This window comes from Hyperolius riggenbachi, chromosome 4 (assembly GCF_040937935.1).
Source record: "Hyperolius riggenbachi isolate aHypRig1 chromosome 4, aHypRig1.pri, whole genome shotgun sequence".
NCBI lineage: Eukaryota > Metazoa > Chordata > Amphibia > Anura > Hyperoliidae > Hyperolius > Hyperolius riggenbachi.
Genome location: NC_090649.1, coordinates 69,754,808 through 69,776,791, shown reverse-complemented (window position 1 = coordinate 69,776,791; position 21,984 = coordinate 69,754,808). Strand labels below are relative to the sequence as shown.

The following is a 21,984-nucleotide window of genomic DNA, read 5'->3' as shown; positions in this document are numbered from 1 at the left end:
TATTTCATTTAATCCTTTATGGAAATCTTTTTACGTGCAGCTGTCACAATTTCACTAGGGTACCCTCTATCAACAAACTTAATCTGCATTTCATCCAATCTCTGTGTCCTAACTAACTCATCCTCAACAATTCTATTGACTCTCTGTAATTGTCCTACTGGCACCGACCTAGTTGCCCACGGGTGAAAACTCCCGAAATGTAGCAGGGAGTTCACATCCGTGGGCTTGACATAGAGGTCAGTAACCAGTCTCTGCTCCTTGCGTGTCACCAAAGTATCAAGATAACTTATTTGCTCCGTTGAGCAATGAATTGTAAGCTTAATATCAGTACATCTCATCATCAACTATTGAATGAACTCATCAAGGGTCGAATGTGGCCCCGTCCACACGCAAAAAACATCATCGATATAACGAAACCACTGTAAAGCATATTTCTGAAAGAGAGAATTAGAATAAGCAAACATTTCCTCATAAACTCCCCTATATAGATGTTAGCGTAGGACGGGGCCACATTCGTCCCCATAGCTGTACCCCTCAGCTGCATGTAAAACTGGTCTTCAAACCTGAAATAATTACATTTAAGCACTATCTCCAACAGTTTACAAATAAACCGTATCTGTTTCACAGTCATATCGGAGGCTGTTTCTAACATGTATCTCACTGCCTCCATACCACTATCATGCGGAATGGAGGTATACAAACTTTCTACATCAAGAGTAACAAGTAAGCAATCCTCTGGAATAGGAGACATGTTTTGCAAAATATTCAGAAACATCTGTGTGTCTCTCAGATATGACTTTAGAGACACCACATAAGGTCGCAGAACTTGATCCAGGTATTTAGCAATAGGAGCCAGTACTGAGTCCATTCCAGCGACTATAGGTCGACCTGGTGGATTTAATAAAATTTTGTGAATCTTTGGACACATGTAAATCACTGGAGTCATGGGGTATGACTGAATCAAAAATTGCGCTAATTTATCATCAATCAAATTTTCCGAAATGGCCTCTGTAATGATCTTATTCTGGATTTCAACCAATGGATCTGATGGTATTGGTAAGTATGTGGCAGAATCAGCCAATTGTCTCAATATCTCACTACGATATCACCATGACCGCTCCGCCCTTATCGGCTGGTTTAATTGTGATAGAAGAATTAGCCGCCAATTCCCTAAAGGGAAGGTTCAGAGAGGGGGGTAAAAAAATAAAAATCAATATCCACTTATCTGGGGCTTCCTCCAGCCCGTGGCAGGCAGGAGGTGCCCTCGCCGCCACTCCGTAGGCTCCCGGTGGTCTCCGGTGGCCGACCCGACCTGGCCAGGCCGGCTGCCAGGTCTGGCTCTTCTGTGCTCCAAGGCCCGGCACTTCTGCGTCCCACGCGGGCGCGATGATGTCATCGGACGTCCGCCGGGCTGTACTGCGCAGGCGCAGTAGTTGTCCCCTTTAAATGTTGTTTTGGGTCATATCGATGGGACCCTAGGATACTGTATATATATATATATATATATATATATATATATATATATTCTTTTCATTATTTATCTTTTATTTTTTATTGTTTGTTTGTTTTTTTCATTTCATATACTTATTTGTTTATATGTATAGGTCCCTTTATCCTCCAGTCTATGTGGTGGCCCACGTTATAGATAGGCATGTATTTTTGTTAATATAATGTAGTGCTTTGACAGAGATACTTGGGTATGGATAGGAGGTTTATTCTCAGTGGCCGGCGCACCGCACGGCTTTGTTTACATCACGTTGCGCAGGGCGACTATTAACCGCTCCTGCGTCTTGTTGCCATGGAGACGTTGGGGCGGAGCTTCACTCCGCTTTCCGACGTCACGCTTGCCGGTTTCCCATCAGGTCCGCTGCTTTAGCGGCCTGTGTGGGCAGCTAACAGGCGTTCCTGGCAACGTAGCTGAGGCGGGTTTCCAGCTACTGGTGAGTGGGGAGGTGTGGCTGAGTCCATTTCAAACGCACCAATGGAGTACGACTAGCGTAGTTCCCTGTCAGGTCCACATTGAGGACGGACTATGTGATTGGAGGAAATGTAGCTTAATGCTGATTGGTCGCTTGTCATTCATGCTGAGTATATATATATATATATATATATATATATATATATATATATGCTGTATGTCATTTTGTAAATGCTCATAGACGGCTAAGCTTGAGAAAGGGGCGGTTGCCCTGAAACGTCGCTGATATGGCTGTTTATTGATTACCTGCAAATAAAAGAGCTAATACTTACCTTGGATGGTGCCGGTTCTACTTCCTTCCATTTACATGAGCCAGAGTGCGGCTGGCTTAACCGAGGCACATCCGGACGTGAATTTGAGGAGTGCTCCACCACCCATACACAGAATTTACTCATAGAGAATCATTGCACAAGCGCTTTCAGGGCGATTTTGAAAATCGCCCGCACTTAAAATTTTACAAAAACGCCTATAATGTGAACAAGGCCTCAGGCCTGGAACCCACTACAAAACGCTATCGCTAATCGCTAGCATTTTGTATGAGCAGTTTGTAAACGATTTCATGAGCGTTTTAGGGAGCGATTTTAGAAAGTGTAATCAATTTGCCAGCGGTTGTGTAGCGATTAGCGTTTTATGGTCTGATTGGTCCTTTCAATTTTTAATTTTGTTACAGTGTACTTTCACTTTAAAACGTTCCTGCAAGTTTTGTTTAGCGATTACGCCAGTGATTATATACTTTACATTGAAGCGCAAACGCTAACAAAATGCTGCATGTTCTGCGTTTGCGATTTTGCTAATCGTGATCGCTTCTGTGGAAATTGCACCATCCATTTACATTGGCAGAGCGTTTAGGGAAATCGCTAGCGATTTCTCACGCTCCCTAAACGCTCAAAAAATCACTCTAGTGGGTTCCAGCCCTAAGAGTGCCTCCATCTGAGGGTAGGGTTGTCACCTCCTCCCTTTAAAGGGAACCTGAAGCGAGTAAAAATATTTAAAATAAACACATGACGTAGCTGCAAATTAATATTACATACTTACCTCCTCGTCAGTTCCTCTCAGAGGCTCACCATTTTCTTCTTACAGTGATCCCTTCCAGTTCTGATAATATTTTGTCAGAACTGAAATATACCAGTTGCTGTCAGTTATACATCAGCAGTTGTCAGTTACAACTGAATGTGCAAGGTAATGTCCATGTTTCCCTATGGCTCAAGTGGGCGATATTACAGTTTAACAGGAAGCTGTTATGGGGTAATGGTCATTTTTAAAATGGAGGACGGAGAATTCCATTGATCACAGTGGACAAACAGGACGTAGGAGAGGAGAAAGAGATTGAGTAGTAGACTGCACAGGAGGTAAGTATGACCTGTGTATGGTTATTTTTACATTTTATTTTCAGTTCAGGTCCTTTTTACATACTGGCACATATAAATTATACATGCCTTGTGGCTAGTTAGATGCAGTTTAGGAACTAATTATGTGTGAGTAGCCCCAGAACCTGTAAAATTCATATGTGCCGGTATTTAAAAGGATGAGGGGGCAACCCTGTCTGAGGGCCCCGTGAAAGTTTTGCTATGGGGCCCCATAATCTCTAGCTCCGTCACTGCATAAATGTGGCAGCTTCCATAGGCCTCACACCTCGGGTTCCTTTTAAGTGTGTTTCCAGATTTATAAAGTAGAGAAAAGTGTTCACTGCCTGAACTGCTCAGCATTGCTATTCCCATTGTAAAGCGACCAATACCTTTTCAAGTCAATAGAAGAAAGAACGACTTGAGGCATCCACCTGCCAGCTACTCCTCCTGCATCACAGTTTTATCACTGGGGATGGTCAGTGAGATGCTCATTGTTTGGATTTGATGCAAATTTTGTTAATCTTCTATTAATGTTTGCAGCAAATTCAGCAGCTGTTGCATTTGATTTATTTCCCCGCTGCATACATGTGCATAAAATTAGAATAAAACTTGCATCAGCACAGCATGTCATTGACCATTGTTAATTATTACTGGCTTTTGGCCAACAATCCCAGTACAAAGGCAGTCAGAATAAGCAGAGATGGGACTTCCAGTATTTGGGCCAGTTCATGAGAACCTGGAAAACCCGTGAATACTATTACATTGAATTCATGTTTGGCCAAAACACCTACTCAAGTAATTCTTACTGCTGCTCACAGTTTAGTTTAATTCATGGAATCCTGGAAAGTAAACATAATAAAAGGGCGCCTGGAAATTTGGGAGCCCGAGAAAACTGATAGTAGAACATTGGTAAATGTACAGATATTTTACTATTAAAGTGTAAAGAAGGATCGTTCTATATTAGTATTAAATACCGATATTTTACTATAGTTAAAACTAATCCTTAATCTTAACTCTATAAGGCCTTTTTCACATTGCGCTCCGATCACGTCCGCGTTGGCTGTTTTTCAAACTTTTTCTCGATTTATGTGCATTGGACATTTTTGTTAAGAGCTTTTCTAGGCGCTTTTGCAGAGCAATTGAGTTTTTTCACTTCCTGATGTCAGTCAGGAAGTGAACTCTTTGATCCGGAAAATAATAAATACAATAAAACTCTCACGGGAACACTGCACAAAGCGATTTTGTGAGCGTTTTGTGTTTTCCTATTTCCATTGAGGCGGAATCGCCTCAAAAATGGCCCATGCACTGCTTTGGTGAGCGGATCGGAAACAAACCGATCAAATGTGAACTTTCTTATAGACAATCATTGCACAAGCGCTGTCAGGGCGATTTTGAAAATCACCAGCGCTTAAAACATTTCAAAAACGCCCGTAGTGCCTTCTGTTCGTGTGGCCGTCCGCGTTGGGTGGGTTTTGTGGCTTTTTTTTCCAATTCTCGGCGATTACCTGTGCGCTGTTTTGTTTTTATTTTTTTTAACAATTTTTCTAAGCAGTTTTGCAGAGCGATTGCGGTTTTTTACTTCCTGACTCCCTTTAAGTTAACTGGACCATGAACAAGTGCATTTCCGTGCACTTTTTTCATTCATGCAGAAGTGCTTCATTTTACTGAGCATGCACAGTTTGGAGCTCATCCCTGGGGTGTGTGCGCTCACGCTCAGCCACAGGAACTGCTGCTGAGAGGACTCTGCTACCCAGACAGTCGAATATTAAAATAAACTAGAACAGGGATGGGAGGTGCCCGAAGGCAATGAGCACTGGTAAGTTAATGCAGTAAATACACCAGTACATAATTTTTAAGATTTTTTTAACATACAGGGCTTGATTCACAAGAGTGCTAACTGTTAGCACGGCCGTTTTCGCGTGAATTTTTGCATTGCGCACAATTGCAAATTTTCGCATGAAACGATAATGTTTTCGAGCGCTAACGTGAATTTTCACGCGAAATATATATCGTTTTCGCGCAAAAAATTGTGTTTGCGTGCGAAAATGTTATAGTTTCACGCGAAAATTCGCGATCGCGCCCAATGTGAAAATTCACGCAAAAACGCCCGTGCTAACAGTTAGCACTTTTGTGAATCAAGCCCCAAGTTTTAATATAAAAAGGCAAAAGGCCTTAACATTCCACCTGGGGTAGTCCAGTACCCACTGGTTGTCGATATTAACATGGGCACCTATTGGGCAACAAACCTCCACAGCGATGGTATTTTTCATATTTAGCAGTGAAAGCGGCACCAATAGCAGCGGTTTGTGGTTATTTGTAGCCCCAGTTTGTATGAAGGGCAGCCCCAGCACCCGCTACATTATCAAATACATCGAGCTCCCAAATTTCTGTTTATTATCGATATTAACATGGATATCCATGGGACACCTAAACTTCTGCGGCGCCAGTATTTTTCATATATCGGTGAAGGTGGTGAGGATAGCGGCAGGTCTGCAGGGAGGGGGGGGGGCAGTTAGGTTTGGGCATTAGTGGGATTGCAGTTAGGAATCGGTAGGGAGGGTGTGAGTATAGGGTTAGTGTTAGATATATAAAATATTGGTAGCATTTACTGATATTTTACATTTAGAATTACCACTGGGCAATAGCAGAATATTGGTAATTTTACTAACATTCCTCTAGCTGGTATCTCCAACACCTATTTTTCTGGGTCCTTTTTTTTCATGTATGTAAAATTACACCACTTTCCCAGTGTGAAATCTGTACTCTTTCATAACAGTGGAGTTACTGAAGATGAGATAAACAATTATATTCATCCTCCTACTCCTAAAAATGGCCTTTAAGTATCCCAGTGTTTTCTTTTCTATTTAATTATTTACAAAGTACGTTGAATGTTTTAAGGTGCCCATACACTCGTCAGATTGGCAGCAGATAGATAAGAAATGCATCTGATGATCTATCTGATGTGTTTTTAGAACATTTTTTTTACCAGGATAGAATTCCAATAGATTTCAGTTTGAAATCTATTGAAATTCGATCTGATGGCATTTTTTTGCCATCAGATTTCCATTAAGGCCAATGCAAACTGATAAGCAATCTCATCAGATCGACCTAAATTTTCCACCCTGCCAGTTCGATGGAAACCTATCGAAATCGATCGAAATCGGCCATCGATCGGTCGATTGGGCAACCGATTTGCGATCGATCGATCGATCAGGATCGATCGGTCGGCCAGAAAATCGGCTGAGTGTATGGGCCCCTTTACTGTCTCTAATCAGTGGCAGCCTATTAAGTGTCCCAGAGTTAGAAAAAGGTCAATAGTTCATGTATTTTATCTCTACCTGCCCTTAGGAGAACACAGAAGGATCCGCAAACCAAGCATAGGTTGAAAAACGCTGATGTTCTTTATTCAAAAATTCCACCTGGCAATAGCAATAAAACCACAAGGTTCAACTGACGCGTGTCGGGCTTACAATCTGCCCTTAGTCATAGTTAAAAGTGAACCTATGCTTGGTTTGCGGATCCTTCTGTGTTCACTTGTGGATTGGCCTGGCTTTCCTGATCCTGCACCCACCGGTTTGAATTACAGGGGTTGAGCGTTTTGAACTTTCCATTTATTCTGCCCTTAGGAGTTGTATTCTGCCAGGAAAACTTTTATGGCTGTAATTTTCTTAGCTGTGATGTGCACTATATTCCTGACGAGGTACCTACAAGACAGAAACTGTCACTTCCATGCCTAGAAATTCACTCTTTCAGGCAGCAAAATAAAACACATAATGCAGCAAATGAATAATGTTTGGCACTGTCCATAAACATGTTTATCTCATCATGTCACATGTCGCCTCGGGTACACTTTAAGCTGTTCTGACCTCCTGCATCCTATCAAAAGCAAGGAATTTTTTTTTGAGATGAGGAAACTTTCTGTCCGTGAGTGTAGAGTTCCCCAACCCTGTCCTCAAGGCCCACCAACAGTACAAGTTTTTGCAGGAAACCACACACAATCACAGGTGAGGTAATTAGTGTCTCAGCAGAGCTGAGTGATTAACTGCCATAGGGTATCATTCATAAAAGTGTGGTCGGTAATGAGAATCAGTGCGGGAAAACACTGCTGTCAGTATTTTAGACTTCTGGGTAGTCATTCATGAAAAAGTGCACAGTTACGATAGCAGTGCGGAGATTCCCCGAACTAAAATGGCAGTAGGCAGGCGGTAGGCTTGCGGAGACACAGGAAGCTGCCAAGTTGATACATTTTTCCGTGTTCCGCTCTTAGGGCTGGAACCCACAGGAGCGTTTTTGGCAGCGTTTTGGCAGCACTGCGATACGCTAGCAGTTTACCAAAACGCTGGGCTAATGTTAATGGATGGGGCAACTTCCACAGGAGTGTTTGCGTTTCCCAGAAACGCAAACGCAAGACCTGCAGCATTTTGGGAGCGTTAGCGCTTCAATGTAAAGTATTGAAACGCTAGCAGAAACGCTCAGCAAAACCTAAACTGAGCGGTTTTGCTAGCGTTTTGCGGTTCAGCACACTGTAACAAAATTAAAAATATTTCACAGGACCAATCAGGATAAAAACGCAAAACGCAAAACGCTACGCACCCGCTGGGCAAAAAAATACAATGTTGCAAAACACTACCAAAAACGCGCATGAATCCGCTTGCAAACCGCTCAGACAAAACGTTAGCGGTTGCGTTTTGCGTTTGCTGATTTCAGTGGGTTCCAGGCCTTACTGCAGCTGCCTGGGAGGTCTGTCTCCATTAACTCAGCATGGTTCTCGCCACAACCAAGGGAGCGGTATTTCCCGTCCTCATACCGCTTGCTGTAATATTTATGAATTGACATTTTGTTACATTTGTTACGATAGTCACCGCACAAGGCTGTGATTTATTGCTCTGCTCGGTAATGTCACCTTTTCATGCAGAAAGAGCCTTTATGAATGGAGATTTTGCAATGTGCTCGGTAAAGTCAACTGTTTTCAGCATTTCCGCATGCGGAAATGCTTTATGAATGATACCCTTTCTGCATTTCCACAAAACATGCACTGTTGGTGGGCCTTGAGGACAGGGTTGGGGAACACTGCGTGAGTGAATGCTTGCTGTAATCACATCTTCCCTTTTTTTTTTTTTTTTTGCAAAAGGAAACTGAAGTGATGTGCTCTGTTTTCTAATGGATTAAGCGTTTGGCATTCAAATAGACATGGAAATGTCATGTTTGCAGTTGTATTTAAGTGTTAAGGTAAAGAAAGGCAGCTCGGCTCACTCCATTCCAGACAAACCATCAGAGCTGAGCAATGTTTGACCTAGAATTACCATTGATTTGAATGTAATTATTAAAATCACAGGTGTCTGTTCAACAGGAAGGAGGCACTGAGGATAATCGAGACCAGCATCCACACAGAGGTAGCTATACCTTCTCCACACATGGGACACACATCTGCTTTACACTAGAAGGTAAGAACCAGGGGAATGAAATTAGGATGTCTTGCTTGCAAACTCAATAGCTATGAATCATGGGTATTTTTTCTTTGAATAAATTTAAAACTGAATATCCATGGCCAGATGGATCAGGGATCTCCGCCAATAATAGTTCCTTGATCCATTTGGCCGTATCGGCATGCGTCGTTTGAACTGTCGTAAACGAATGATTGTGTAAATGATCAATCTCAGCGAAACCCACGTAAGTCAATGGGGATCAGAATGGATCCTCCGCAAATCAATCCAACATGACATGGTGGTCATTCATCTTAATCTTACCTCTCTTGAAGAATTTGGACCAGTTTATTGAAAAAAGGTCTTCTATTCAAGCACATAAAACTGACAACTCGTTTCGTGGATGTTTGCCCGCCTCCTCAGGTCAGGGAAAAAAACAGGTGCCTTAACTGCTATGGCTGTGTAGCAAGCATAAGCACCTCTATGTCTAGACAGTAGTGTTGTCCAGATCATGAACTATTCGGATCTTTGATCCGAATCTATTTTGTGAGTCGAATCATCCGAATCATCAAAATGAGTGATTCGGATCGCAAAAGGGGCGGGGCCAGGAGCGACACCCCCCCCTCTCAGCGGACAGCGGGGTCCTGGAAGCAGAGCTGAGATGGATCGCTCTGTTGGAGGGGAGGCAGCCTTGCACAGCCACAGGTAGATGAGAGAGAGGGGACATGGGTGCCACTGCCAGATATGTGTAGAGCACCCATACTGGCTATAACGTGCTGCTGATTATAGGCTGTCTGTTCCGTATTTGTGCACAGTGAACACATTGGAAGCTTTTGGCTCAGCTCAGCACAGCTCAGTAACTTTGCAGGCACTGTGATTGCAGGGCAATATGATCCTCCTGCACTGCTCTAAACAGCTGCACTTTACTTCTGGGAATGCTTCTGGGAATGCTTTCTTTCACTGTGCGACGTTTGCATTCAAAGTACACAGATGAGCATATAGGTGAAATACATGTAAAGCATATGATTGCAGCATGTGGGTATTGTGTGCAAGCAAACATTTCTGCTCTCTGCTCGTCCCTCCTCCCTTCTCTGTCCACTCCCTGCCCTCTGTCCATCTTCTCCCCTTCTCTGTGTGTCCACCCCCCTCCCCTTCTCCTGTCCACAGCAGGGAAAGACCTGTCCTGCTATTCATTTCACCCCCGAATGTTTCGGTAGTAAAATGATCCGAGATTTGGATCAAAGATCCGGATCTTTTCAATGATCCGATTCAAATCATCCGGATCATTGAAAAGATCCGAACTTCCCATCTCTACTAGACAGAGAGAGTGCGAACACCCAGTTCCTGCCACAGACCTGGAAAACCAAGCGGGGATTGTTTATTTCCTGCCTGCTCTGACGGTGGTTGCAAGGATTTGCAACACACCTTTCCTGTATCTTACACGATTCTGCACCATTGGGCTCCTGGTCTCCTTTTGTCTTTGAGATGAACCTGGGCTTGTCACAATCACAGGAACCGTCGATATAAGCTAAATTTGTGAAATTAACGTTCATTGCGAAAAATTGTTCAGAAAAATTGAGTCGTGGGTATGGGCCTTAAATGATACGTTAGTGTTTCTAAATTTAAAAAATGTGGGAGCAGGCATGTATAGCAGGCAGTCCTCCCCCACCCCCATAGTTACCAAAAAAAAACTTGTAATAAAAAAAAATTCAAGATGATGGACAGTGATGCTCATCCAGATTCCAGATACCCAAACTATCCAGATATCCAAACTTTTTTTCTGGTATCCAAACTCTGATACGGATTCCAGATAGTTGGATAAATCTGGAATGCACTATCCGAGTGAATCCGGATAAGTATTAGGTATCCGGAAATCAGTCCAGATAGCTAGTACGGGTACCCGGATCCGGATAGCGTAACCACAGAGATAACGTCCATGACGTCATTGAGCCAATCAGAGGGCTCCCAGCTGAAGCCCTAGCAACCAATCACAGAGGGAAACCCTGGCCAGCCCCTCCTGTATATAAGGAGGGCGCCATGATGAAAATCTCGTCCTTGCTTGTGACTGCTCACTGAGAGACATCTCCAGTGCTGTTGGCTAAGCAAGTGCTGTATTACTGTGTTAAACCTAGCATTTTTGCTCCTAAACACCTGTACTACACCAGTATTTTAGAGATGAACCTGGGGTTGTCGCAATCACAGGAACCATCAATATAAGCTGATTTTGTGAAATGAACGTTCATTGCGAAAAATTGTTCAGAAAAATTGAGTCGTGGGTATGGGCCTTAAATGATAGTGTTTCTAAATTTAAAAAATGTGGGAGCAGGCATGTATAGCAGGCAGTCCTCCCCCACCCCCATAGTTACCCCAAAAAAAACCTTGTAATAAAAAAAAATTCAAGGTGATGGATGGAATTTAAAAACAAATACATGTATTGTCACCTTAGGGACTTTGCTTTTTATATACGGATGTCATAAGGTGACCTAATTGTTTTTGAAAATAAGAGCTTGCAGTTATTGAGTTAAACGAGAAAAGCAAAAACACAAGATGAAAAACTCACACCTATATTTCCAAATAAATTGTCCCCACACTGTACTAGGAACATCATTTTAATGTTGTAATAGCCAGGACATATGGGCAAACAAAATGTGTGTGTTTGATCTACAGTAGCATTGTTTATTTTAAACTATAGTCTTTGAAACATTTTTCCTTACGTTTCCCTTTAAAATGCATAGAAAATAAAGTAATTACAAATAAAAATCACCACCAAAAAGCCTAATTTGTGGCGGAAAAAAAATGTATAGATCATTTAGATGTAATACATAGTGATAAAGTTATTGGCAAATGAGTGGGAGGAGCTCTGAAATGTGAAAACTGCTCTGGTCCGTATGGGGAAAACAACCTGTAGTGGTCAAGTGGTTAATGAAAAATTAAATAGGGGATTCTAAAAGAGTCTTTTATTTATTTATTTATTTTTTCTTTTTGCAGTAGGAGGATACATACAATTGTGTATCTCAGCAGTTTACTTGCAGTTCAGGTTTGAATTAAAGCTCTTGATTTTAAGTTTTTTTTTGAGTTAATAAGAAATAAATCCCACATGATTGGTGAAGAAGCAACAGGAATATTCGGTCTGCAGAACAAGGTGCTTCATTAGTTTCATTGTTATGAAGTTAACCCCAGCTGGATAATAGTCAAAGTCCATCTAAACCTACTAATAAAAATGTCTATGTAGAAAAAGTAAGAAAGCTTGTGGCACTCACCAATCCAGCTGATTCATTTTAGTAATTTCACTTTAAAGCAGGGGTGTCAAACTCAAATACAAAGTGGGCTGAAATTGAACACTGGGACCAAGTCGAGGGCCAACCTCAATATCTAGTGGCCCCTTCCTCCCTTATAAAGCTCCCTGGGGTCTAATGCCCCCCCCCCCAAACCCCTATACAGTTCCCTGGTGTCTAGAGGCCCCCACCCTACCCTATACAGTTCCCTGGCGTCTAGAGGCCCCCAACATCCCCTATACAGTTCCCTGGTGTCTAGAGGCCCCCACCCTACCCTATACAGTTCCCTGGTGTCTAGAGGCGCCCACCCTCCACTATACAGTTCCCTGGTGTCTAGAGGCCCCCACCCACCCCTATACAGTTCCCTGGTGTCTAGCGGACCCCGCCCTCCCCTATACAGTTCCCTGGCATCTAGAGGCCCCCACCCTTCCCTATACAGTTCCCTGGTGTCTAGCGGACCCCGCCCTCCCCTATACAGTTCCCTGGTGTCTAGCGGACCCCACCCTCCCCTATACAGTTCCCTGGTGTCTAAAGGCCCCCACCCTCCCCTATACAGTTCCCTGGTGTCTAGAGGCCCCCACCCTACCCTATACAGTTCCCTGGCATCTAGAGGCCCCCACCCTCTCCTATACAGTTCCCTGGTGTCTAGAGGACACGGCCCTCCCCTATACAGTTCCTTAGTGTTTAGTAAATTCCCCCTACCTCCCCCACATGGCTTCTCTGCTATTCTAGGGCTTCAGCCCTGGAACATGTGACGGGAGTATCCAGAGGCCTTCCTCTACTGCAGTGCAATATGGGAAATAATTATTTGATCCCCTGCTAAATTCATAAGTTTGCACACTTACAAAAAAATAAACAATTAGTACATTTTATAGTGGTTTCATTGTAATGGATGGACAGCATTTCAACCGAAAATTCCCCAAAACACATTACATAAAAAATATAAATTGATGTCTATGTTACGAAGTGAAATAAATATTTCATCCCCAAGCAAAAAATGACTTAGTAATTTGGCATAGAGCCAAATTAATCCATGCCATGCACTGATGAGGATCAAACAATCCGAAACAGTCTGTATGCATGTTGGATTATTATGGCTCTGTACAAATTAACAAGCTGGCACATCATTGCATTCCAGCGGTTCTGGAGGTGTGTTTAGCTTCTAAGGGTAACAATGGTTAATTTGCATATATTCAGCAGTGATGCACTGGGAGACATCTCAAGCTCACGCCAACCTGAATTATCGCAAATTCTTTCTGTTTTAGAAAAGCAAACTTTTGTTTTTCATAACATCTTCGTAAGGGGGCTTTTAGGACCATTGTAGTCCCTTACACACTCCAATGAGTTCTGGGTCACCATGAGCTTGCTGGTTAGTCTGTCCCTCTCGGTGTTACAAGCCCTACTGCATAGAGCCAAATGAATGCATGCCATGCACTGATGAGGATCAAACAATCCGAAACAGTATGTATGCATGTTGGATTATTATGGCTCTGTACAAATTAACAAGTTGACACATCATTGCATTCCAGCGGTTCTGGAGGTGTGTTTAGCTTCTAAGGGTACAATGGTTAATTTGCATATATTCACCAGTGATGCACTGGGAGACATCTCAAGCTCACTCCAACCTGAATTATCGCAAATTCTTTCTGTTTTAAGAAAGCAAACTTTTGTTTTGCTTGGTGGAGAAACTCGCTAAATCCTTAGGATAGATACAATTGTTTATCTCTTCACTGTTTTCACTTAAAGAAGAACTGCAGTGAAAATAACATAATGAGAATTGCCCATTGAAAAATCTTTCCTCTCCCTGATTTACATTCTGACATTTATCACATGGTGATATGTTTACCGCTGGCAGGTGATGTCTGTGGAAGGAGATGATGCATTTTTGGCAGTTGGAAACGGTTATTTCCCACTATGCAACAAGGCTCCCACAGTGTGAAGTCAGTACCTTGGTGCTGACATCACACTGTGGGAGGGGTTTCACCACAGTATCAGCCATACAGAGCCCCACTGATGATCCGTTTGAGAAAAGGAAAAGATTTCTCATGGTAAAGGGGGTACCAGCTACTGATTGGGATAAAGTTCAATCATTGGTTACGGTTTCCTCTTTAAAGGACTTACGAGGCCAAATACAAAAAAAAAAGTTAAGTACCTGCATCATGTTTGAATTGAATGCACGGAGGATGCCATCCGCGCCCGCTCCGGTGGGCATAATACAAGAGGCAGGAGAGCCCGACCCGGGCTGTGGGTTCGGGAGCGGCCGGGGGGCAATTGAACTGCGGGGACCCAGCGGAACTGCGCGGAAGGGGCGGATGGCGTCCTCCGTGCATTCAAACATGATGCAGGTACTTAACTTTTTTTTTTTGTATTTGGCCTCGTAAATCCTTAAAGTGTCACTTTAATTATCTCAGTTCTTTCCTACCAGTTATTGGGACAAATATTGTAGTCACCTTTTACTACAGTAATAAAGTGAAGCTGACAGTCCTGCCAGCAAAAACGGTGTCGTTTGTCCTTAAAGAGAATCTGTATTGTTAAAATCGCTCAAAAGTAAACATACCAGTGCGTTAGGGGACATCTCCTAGGCCTTTGTCACAATTTCGCCGCTCCCCGCTGCATTAAAAGTGGTTAAAAACAGTTTTAAAAAGTTTGTGTGTAAACAAACAAAATGGCCACCAAAACAGGAAGTAGGTTGATGTACAGTATGTCCACACATAGAAAATACATCCATACACAAGCAGGCTGTATACACCCTTCCTTTTGAATCTCAAGAGATCATTTGTGTGTTTCTTTCCCCCTGCATCTCTCATGCACTGAAGTTTCAGGCTGCTCTTTTCTTCCTGCAAACAGCTTTGCCCTTGTTTGTAATTCCTCAGTATGTGAAAGCCCAGCCAGCTCAGAGGACGATTTATCCAGCTTGTAAAAGATAAGAGAGAGAAGAGAGAAGCTGCTCTAATCCTAAATAACACACAGGCAGTGTGCATAAAGGGGAGTTCATAGCAGAACCACAACACTGAAGAACTTGGCAGCCTTCCAGACACAGGCCGACAAGTCTGACAGGGGAAAGATACATTGATTTATTACAGAGACTGTGTTAGTAGAAAGTGCTGCAGTTAGCCAGAACACATTAGAATAGCTTTTGGAACGTGTAGGATGATAAAAAACAGGATGCAATTTTTGTTACGGAGTCTCTTTAAATGAGTGTATGATTTTTAAATCTTTACCATTACTGTGTATTATACAGTTGCAACTTGCAAAAAGGGTGTGTTCACAGTGTACATGTTGGGATATAACAATGTAACTGCACCGCAACACAATGGTCGCCATGCCCGGATTTACATCACAGGAGCCTATAGGCACAGATGTCCTAGCACCTTCGCCCTGCATGAACCCACAAACCCCTCCTAACTGTCCCAGCTGTCACTTCTCCCTTACTGCCCTTTGCACGTGCCTACAATGCCTAATGGTAAATCTGGCCATGATGGTCGCATCCACATATCTGCCTTGCCACTGTGGTGCGATGGATTCCATTGTAAGAACACGAGCCGAGCTGTGCATTTCTGGACACCAGACACAATGCCAGCATTACAAACAAATGTCAGCATGTGGGTTGCTCCGTGCATGTGACCGGATGTGACATTTCCCCCAAGCCATTGTGTTTTCCACATGTGCATCACAATGGAAACATGTGAATTTAGAGGAGATACAGTAAAACTCCCATTATTCAGGTTAACCAGAAGTCTCAACAACCAGAAGCAAAAGTCGTGGCCTTGCAGGATGCATATATCTACTCAGTGGCGTAGCTAAGGAGCTATGGGCCCCGGTGGGCCCTGATGCAAGTTTTACATGGGCCCTCCCCCTCCAAGCACCCTATACATAACAATTGATACGGCACACCAAAACCTGCCAAGGGCAACTACAGTGTCAGAGGTGCAAGAAGGGGGTGGGTAGGCCCAGAGTAACATCACAGGAGTCTATAGGCACAGATGTCCTGGCACCTTAGATTTTGCACTCCACAAACCCCCACCAAACTGCACCACAGGCGTGCTGGCTTTTACTTCTCCCTTACTTCCCATTCCGATTATAGGCAAAGACAAGTGCCCCTTAGCATTATATAGCTAGAGGTGCCCACGACTGAAAGGAGATCTCATCAGTGGAATGCCAAGAGGTGGTTGAGTAACCTCACATTTATACTTTGTTACTCTGCATAGGGAAGGAGAGAGGGAGGCGTTCAGGGAGGGGAGTGAGACGCCTTTCCATCATCAGGCGCCTGTTGGCATGTGCCTACAGTGCCTAATGCTAAATCCGGCCCTGAGGATGGGGAACAGCGTGTTAACTTCCTAACGACCACATCACACCAATGGACATGAACGCCGCGGCAGCCCCAGGACCGCCTAACGCCAATTGGCGTCAGGTCCTGGGACCGGCTACTGCAGGAGATCGCGTGCAGGCTGCACGTGCATCTCCTGCATGAGGGGCGGAGCTCCACCCCTCCTTCAGTCTCCGAGCAGCGATCGCCGCTCAGGAGACTGTTAGACAGCGGTTTCGCCGTCTATTTACTCTGTACAGCACTGCGATCTGCAGCAGCGCTGTACTGGGGACAGTCGTGGGACACGGCTGTCCCCTCCATCGGCCTTAGAAGTGATCGGCTGTCATAGGCTGAAGCCTATGACAGCTGATCACGCTGATTGGCTGGCGGGGGAGGGAGGGAGGGAGCAGGATGAAAAAAAACAAAACCTATTTTTATTAACAAAATAAAACAATAAATATTTATTAAATCAGACCCCACCAACAGAGAGCTCTGTTGGTGGGGAGAAAAGGGGGTGGAATCACTTGTGTGCTGAGTTGTGCGACCCTGCAGCTATGCCTTAAAGCTGCAGTGGCCAATTGGGTGAAAAATGGTCTTTAGGGGGGTTTAACACTGCAGTCCTCAAGTAGTTAAGGATTACTACTATTCAAAGCATCTGTAGAAATGATTATTACCAACACAGAACCAATAGAGAGCTAATACCCCTCTGGCCCAAGGGCCCCGATACGGTCGCTACCTCTGCACCCCCTATTGCCACGCCACTGAATCTACTTTTACACCTCTTTATACAATAATAGACCTCTGTCACATTATGTTAAGTATGTTTTTTGTCTTAATTTGTTTATTAACATTAAAGGTAGCCATACACTGGTCGATTTGCCATCAGATTCGACCAACTGACAGATTCCTATCTGATCGAATCTGATCAGAGAGGGATCGTATGGCTACCTTTACTGCAAACAGATTGTGAACCGATTTCAGTCTGAAACCGTTCACAATCTGTTGTGGTGGTGGTGGTGCTGCCGCCGCTCCCCCCGCCCGCATGCCCGCATACATTACCTTCTCCGCCGGCGCGACTCCAGTCCCCAGGTCACCGCTGCTCCGTCTCCGCTCTGGTCTCCGGCCCCGGCATGCTTTACTTCTAGAGTTGAGCCGAAATTTTCGTAATTTCGCATTACTATAATAACGCATGCGAAATTTGCGATTACGATGCGAAATTACGGTAGCGTAATTGCCATTAAAATCGTAATTAAAAATACCGTAAGCATAATTTTCAACGCGTAATTTTGCGTTTCGTTCATGCCGTAATTTCGCATTAAACGCTACCGTAATTTCGCGTTAAACCGTAACGCTCCGTATAATGTAAAAAAGCAGCCGACTTTAAGGGTTAATAGCAAAGCCCCCTTAAATGCCAAGAGCCTCAAATTTGGAGAATATATTAAGGAGATCAGGAGGAATAAGAGGAAAAAATTTTTTTTCAAAAAGACCTTATAGTTTTTGAGAAAATCGATGTTAAAGTTTCAAAGTAAAAATGTATACATTTAAAAACCCGCCGACTTTAACGGTTAATAGCAAAGCCTGCTTAAAGTTTAGGAACACCAAATTCCCAGGGTATATTAAGGGGATCAGTGGGAATAAGAGGAAAAAAATTTTTCCCAAAAAGACGTTATAGTTTTTGAGAAAATCGATTTTTAAGTTTCAAGGGCAAAAATGTCTTTTAAATGCGGAAAATGTCAGTTTTTTTTGCACATGTAACAATAGTGTATTATTTTTATAGATTCCCCCAAGTGGGAAGAGTTTTACTTACTTCGTTCTGAGTGTGGGAAATATAAAAAAAAAAACGACGTGGGGTCCCCCCTCCAGGACCTCTTTAACCCCTTGTCCCCCATGCAGGCTGGGATAGCCAGAATGCGGAGCACCGGCCGCGTGGGGCTCCGCACCCTGACTATACCAGCCCGCATGGTCCATGGATTGGGGGATCTCCGAAGGGGAGGGGCAGCCAAGCTTTCCCCTCCCCCTCTGAGCCCTTGTCCAATCCAAGGACAAGGGGCTCTTCTCCACCTCCGATGGGTGGTGGAGGTGGAGGCCGCGATTTCCTGGGGGGGGGGGGGGTCATGGTGGAATCTGGGAGTCCCCTTTAAAAAGGGGTCCCCCAGATGCCCACCCCCCCTCCCAGGAGAAATGAGTATAGAGGTACTTGTACCCCTTACCCATTTCCTTTAAGAGTTAAAAGTAAATAAGCACACAAACACTTAGAAAAAGTATTTTAATTGAACAAAAAACATAACCACGAAAAAAGTCCTTTAATATTCTTAATTAACCATTAATACTTACCTGTCCCTTTAAATAAATGATCCCTCGAAATAGCCTCGGAAATGTTCTATCAGTTACAATGTAACAAAGTTATTACAATGTAACAACTTTGTTACATTGTAACTACGCCGCACCCGACGTCACTCGCCGCTCAGCCGCCGCATACGCGTCTGCACTGCTGAGACCCCCGAATATTGGGGTATGTGGCTGCACTGTGTTTGGACAGTAACACAGATCCACTCGGACTTTGGCGGAACAAGCTTGGGTTCATGATACTGCATAGGCCCAGATGGCTTGCCCATGCAGAGTACCGCGGACCCAATCAAGCTCAGCTTTTTCTGCCAAAGCCAATTGGATTCGTGCTACTGCGCATGCGTGACAAGCCCTTGTCAGTGGCCTTTCGGGAGATGCGGCACTGAGAGGCTGAGCCCTTTTTTCTCCTTTCAGAGTCACTTGCTAGCAGCATGGTGCCACAGGTATACTGTGTTGATCATAATGGATACATTTGCTCCACACTGCACTGCCACACCTCCCATCTTTTTGAGATAAGAAAGAGGGACACTTAAGCCTCACCCCTGCCACACCCCTAATCATGCTCCAGACACGCCCATATTCACGCATACCATAAAGATTTCATAAGAAAAATGTTTCATAACTTAAACCACACTGGTCCTACCTATCCTGGTTCATTTTCCTTCATATTAACTTTTAAAAATAAGACATACGGTATATCGATTTAAAGGATGGGAATAAAGTTTTTAGAGTCAAACACATTTTTCAGTAGAAAATTACACATATTTCCTTAGATCTGTACATGAGTCCTAAAAGAGGGACAAATGAGGAAGAAAAAGGGGACTGTGTTCCCCAAAGAGGGACTGTCCCTCCAAAAGAGGGACAGTTGGGAGCTATGCGAATGTGAACGTAGTCTAAGAATATGGTACTTCTAAATGAGTACTAGTTGTGGTGCCCTTATCATCAATGCAATTGTTATATGTTGAATGTTTTGAGATTTTAATCAAATTATATATCATTGACTGATTTTGATTTCTACATTTGGCTAAGGGCCCTGCCGGATGAGAAATGATATCTGTAGGATGTCATGAGATTGAGATATCAAAGCTATTGTTTAATATAGTGATACTTATACAATATTGGTTAATAGATATATAGTATAAGGTTTGGAATGAACATTTAGAGGTCTGGTGAGCTTGTGTTCCTTTCCTTGTGGAATTTAAGGTCACAAATGTCAAGACCAATCATCATTAGAATTGTAGAAAATAGATCTCTGTCAAGTTCGGCTTCTGGTTGTAGAAATTGTATCTTGGTTACATGGTCAACAACTGGTTGTTATGTGACGTGATTCAACCCTAGGTTATTCTGAGTTAGGAAAAGAGGCTTCGCTCATGGCATCCATCTGAAAATGGCGCCTGCGAATAATGGCGCACGGTGTTGCCGCTAATCCGTTTGCCGCTTATCGTTATTTAACATTAAAGCCTTATTGTTATTTACCATTAACACACAGAACGCTCTCTGTACCTATCTCGAACCCCTAAGACCCCCTGGTGGTGCCTAACCCTAAGACCCCCCTGGTGATGTCCAACCCTAAGACCCCCCTGGTGGTGCCTAACCCTAAGACCCCCCTGGTGGTGCCTAACCCTAAGACCCCCCCTGGGGGTGCCTAACCCTAAGACCCCCCTGGTGGTGCCTTACCCTAACCACCCCCCAGGTGTTGCCTAACCCTAAGACCCCCCCCCGGTGATGCCTAATCCTAACCACCCTCTGGTGGTGCCTAACACTAACCACCCCCCTGGTGGTGCCTAACCCTAAGTCCCCCTGGTAGTGCCTAACCCTAAGACCCCCCTGATGGTGTCTAACCCTAAGACCCCCCTGGTTGGTGCCTAACCCTAAGACCCCCCCTGGTTGGTGCCTAACCCTAAGACCCCCCCCTGGTGGTGCCTAACCCTAAGACCCCCCCCCTGGTGGTGCCTAACCCTAAGACCCCCCTGGTGGTGCCTTACCCTAACCACCCCCCAGGTGTTGCCTAACCCTAAGACCCCCCCCCGGTGATGCCTAATCCTAACCACCCTCTGGTGGTGCCTAACACTAACCACCCCCCTGGTGGTGCCTAACCCTAAGTCCCCCTGGTAGTGCCTAACCCTAAGACCCCCCTGATGGTGTCTAACCCTAAGACCCCCCTGGTGATGCCTAATCCTAACCACCCCCCTGGTGATGCCTAATCCTAACCACCCCCCTGGTGGTGCCTAAAACTAACCACCCCCATGGTGGTGCCTAACCCTAAGACCCCCCTGATGGTGCCTAACCCTAAGACCCCCCCAGTGGTGCCTAACCCTAACGTTGACAGTGTTACATTAAATCCATTCACCGTTTTGCAGTTAAATAACGTCTGCAGTTTGGCTTATGTAGGGTGCTATTGATAAATAACGTTACTGTGGGCAATAACGTCTGCTGTTTGGCAAATGAACGGCGCTATTGATAAATAACGTTAGTGTGTGCCACTATTGATAAAAAACCTTAGTGTGTGCCGTTTTTCTTCTTTTTTCCCTGTGCGCCATTATTATGCAATACTAACGATAAATAGCGATAAGCGTATCTTTTTAATGCGGCGCCATTTTTCTGCATAGGCGATGTGCGCCATTATTCACTGATCCGTCGCCCATGATATTAACCATATGTAGTTGAAGACTCAAAAGTTACATCATAGCATTATTGCTGGCCCAATCAGAGGGCAGAACAGTAGGACTACTGAGAACCAACATATATATATATATAACCAGCAGGAAGGTCTGGACACACACCCATTCATTCATTCTCTTTACATACAGGCACATATACACATATACATACGATTAAAGAAGACTACTACAGACAATAGATTCCATATACAGATTACTAAGCAATTTAATCATTCTGTTTTTATATCTTTTGTAACTGATTTTGATGTACGAAAGAACTGTACCTTATTGATTTTGGAACATCTATGGAGATCAATAACGTTTAATTAAAATCCACATTTTACTGTCTCCTGAGGACTTTGTTAAACAAACCTTTAAACTCCATTTAACAGCAATACGTTTTCATTATTGAATTTGTCCCCATTTGAAGATACTGGCATGTCACCTACAATATATAGTCAAACTGCCTAATTTCTAACATAATGGCTTTTATTTGTGTTTCAGGATGGCAGCCACTCTTGCACCAATATTCCTGTATCTAGCGATATCATCGTGTTATTGTTACTGGAATCAGACTGAACAGACTAAACAGGAAACCATGATAACTAATGGACAGGTTTGTATTCCATATACCTACCAGATGTAAATAG

The 21,984-nt window shown here is 43.8% G+C and overlaps 1 protein-coding gene across 1 annotated transcript in view; it reads left to right on the top strand.

The window, feature by feature from the left end:
• LOC137504662 (adhesion G-protein coupled receptor F3-like) overlaps nt 1-21,984 on the top strand; it is a 130,332-nt gene that overhangs the window by 11,374 nt on the left and 96,974 nt on the right. Inside the window, exon 2 of the mRNA XM_068233247.1 lies at nt 21,839-21,950. Within this exon, the coding sequence (XP_068089348.1) occupies nt 21,839-21,950 (112 nt within the window). The remainder of the gene's footprint in view (nt 1-21,838; nt 21,951-21,984) is intronic.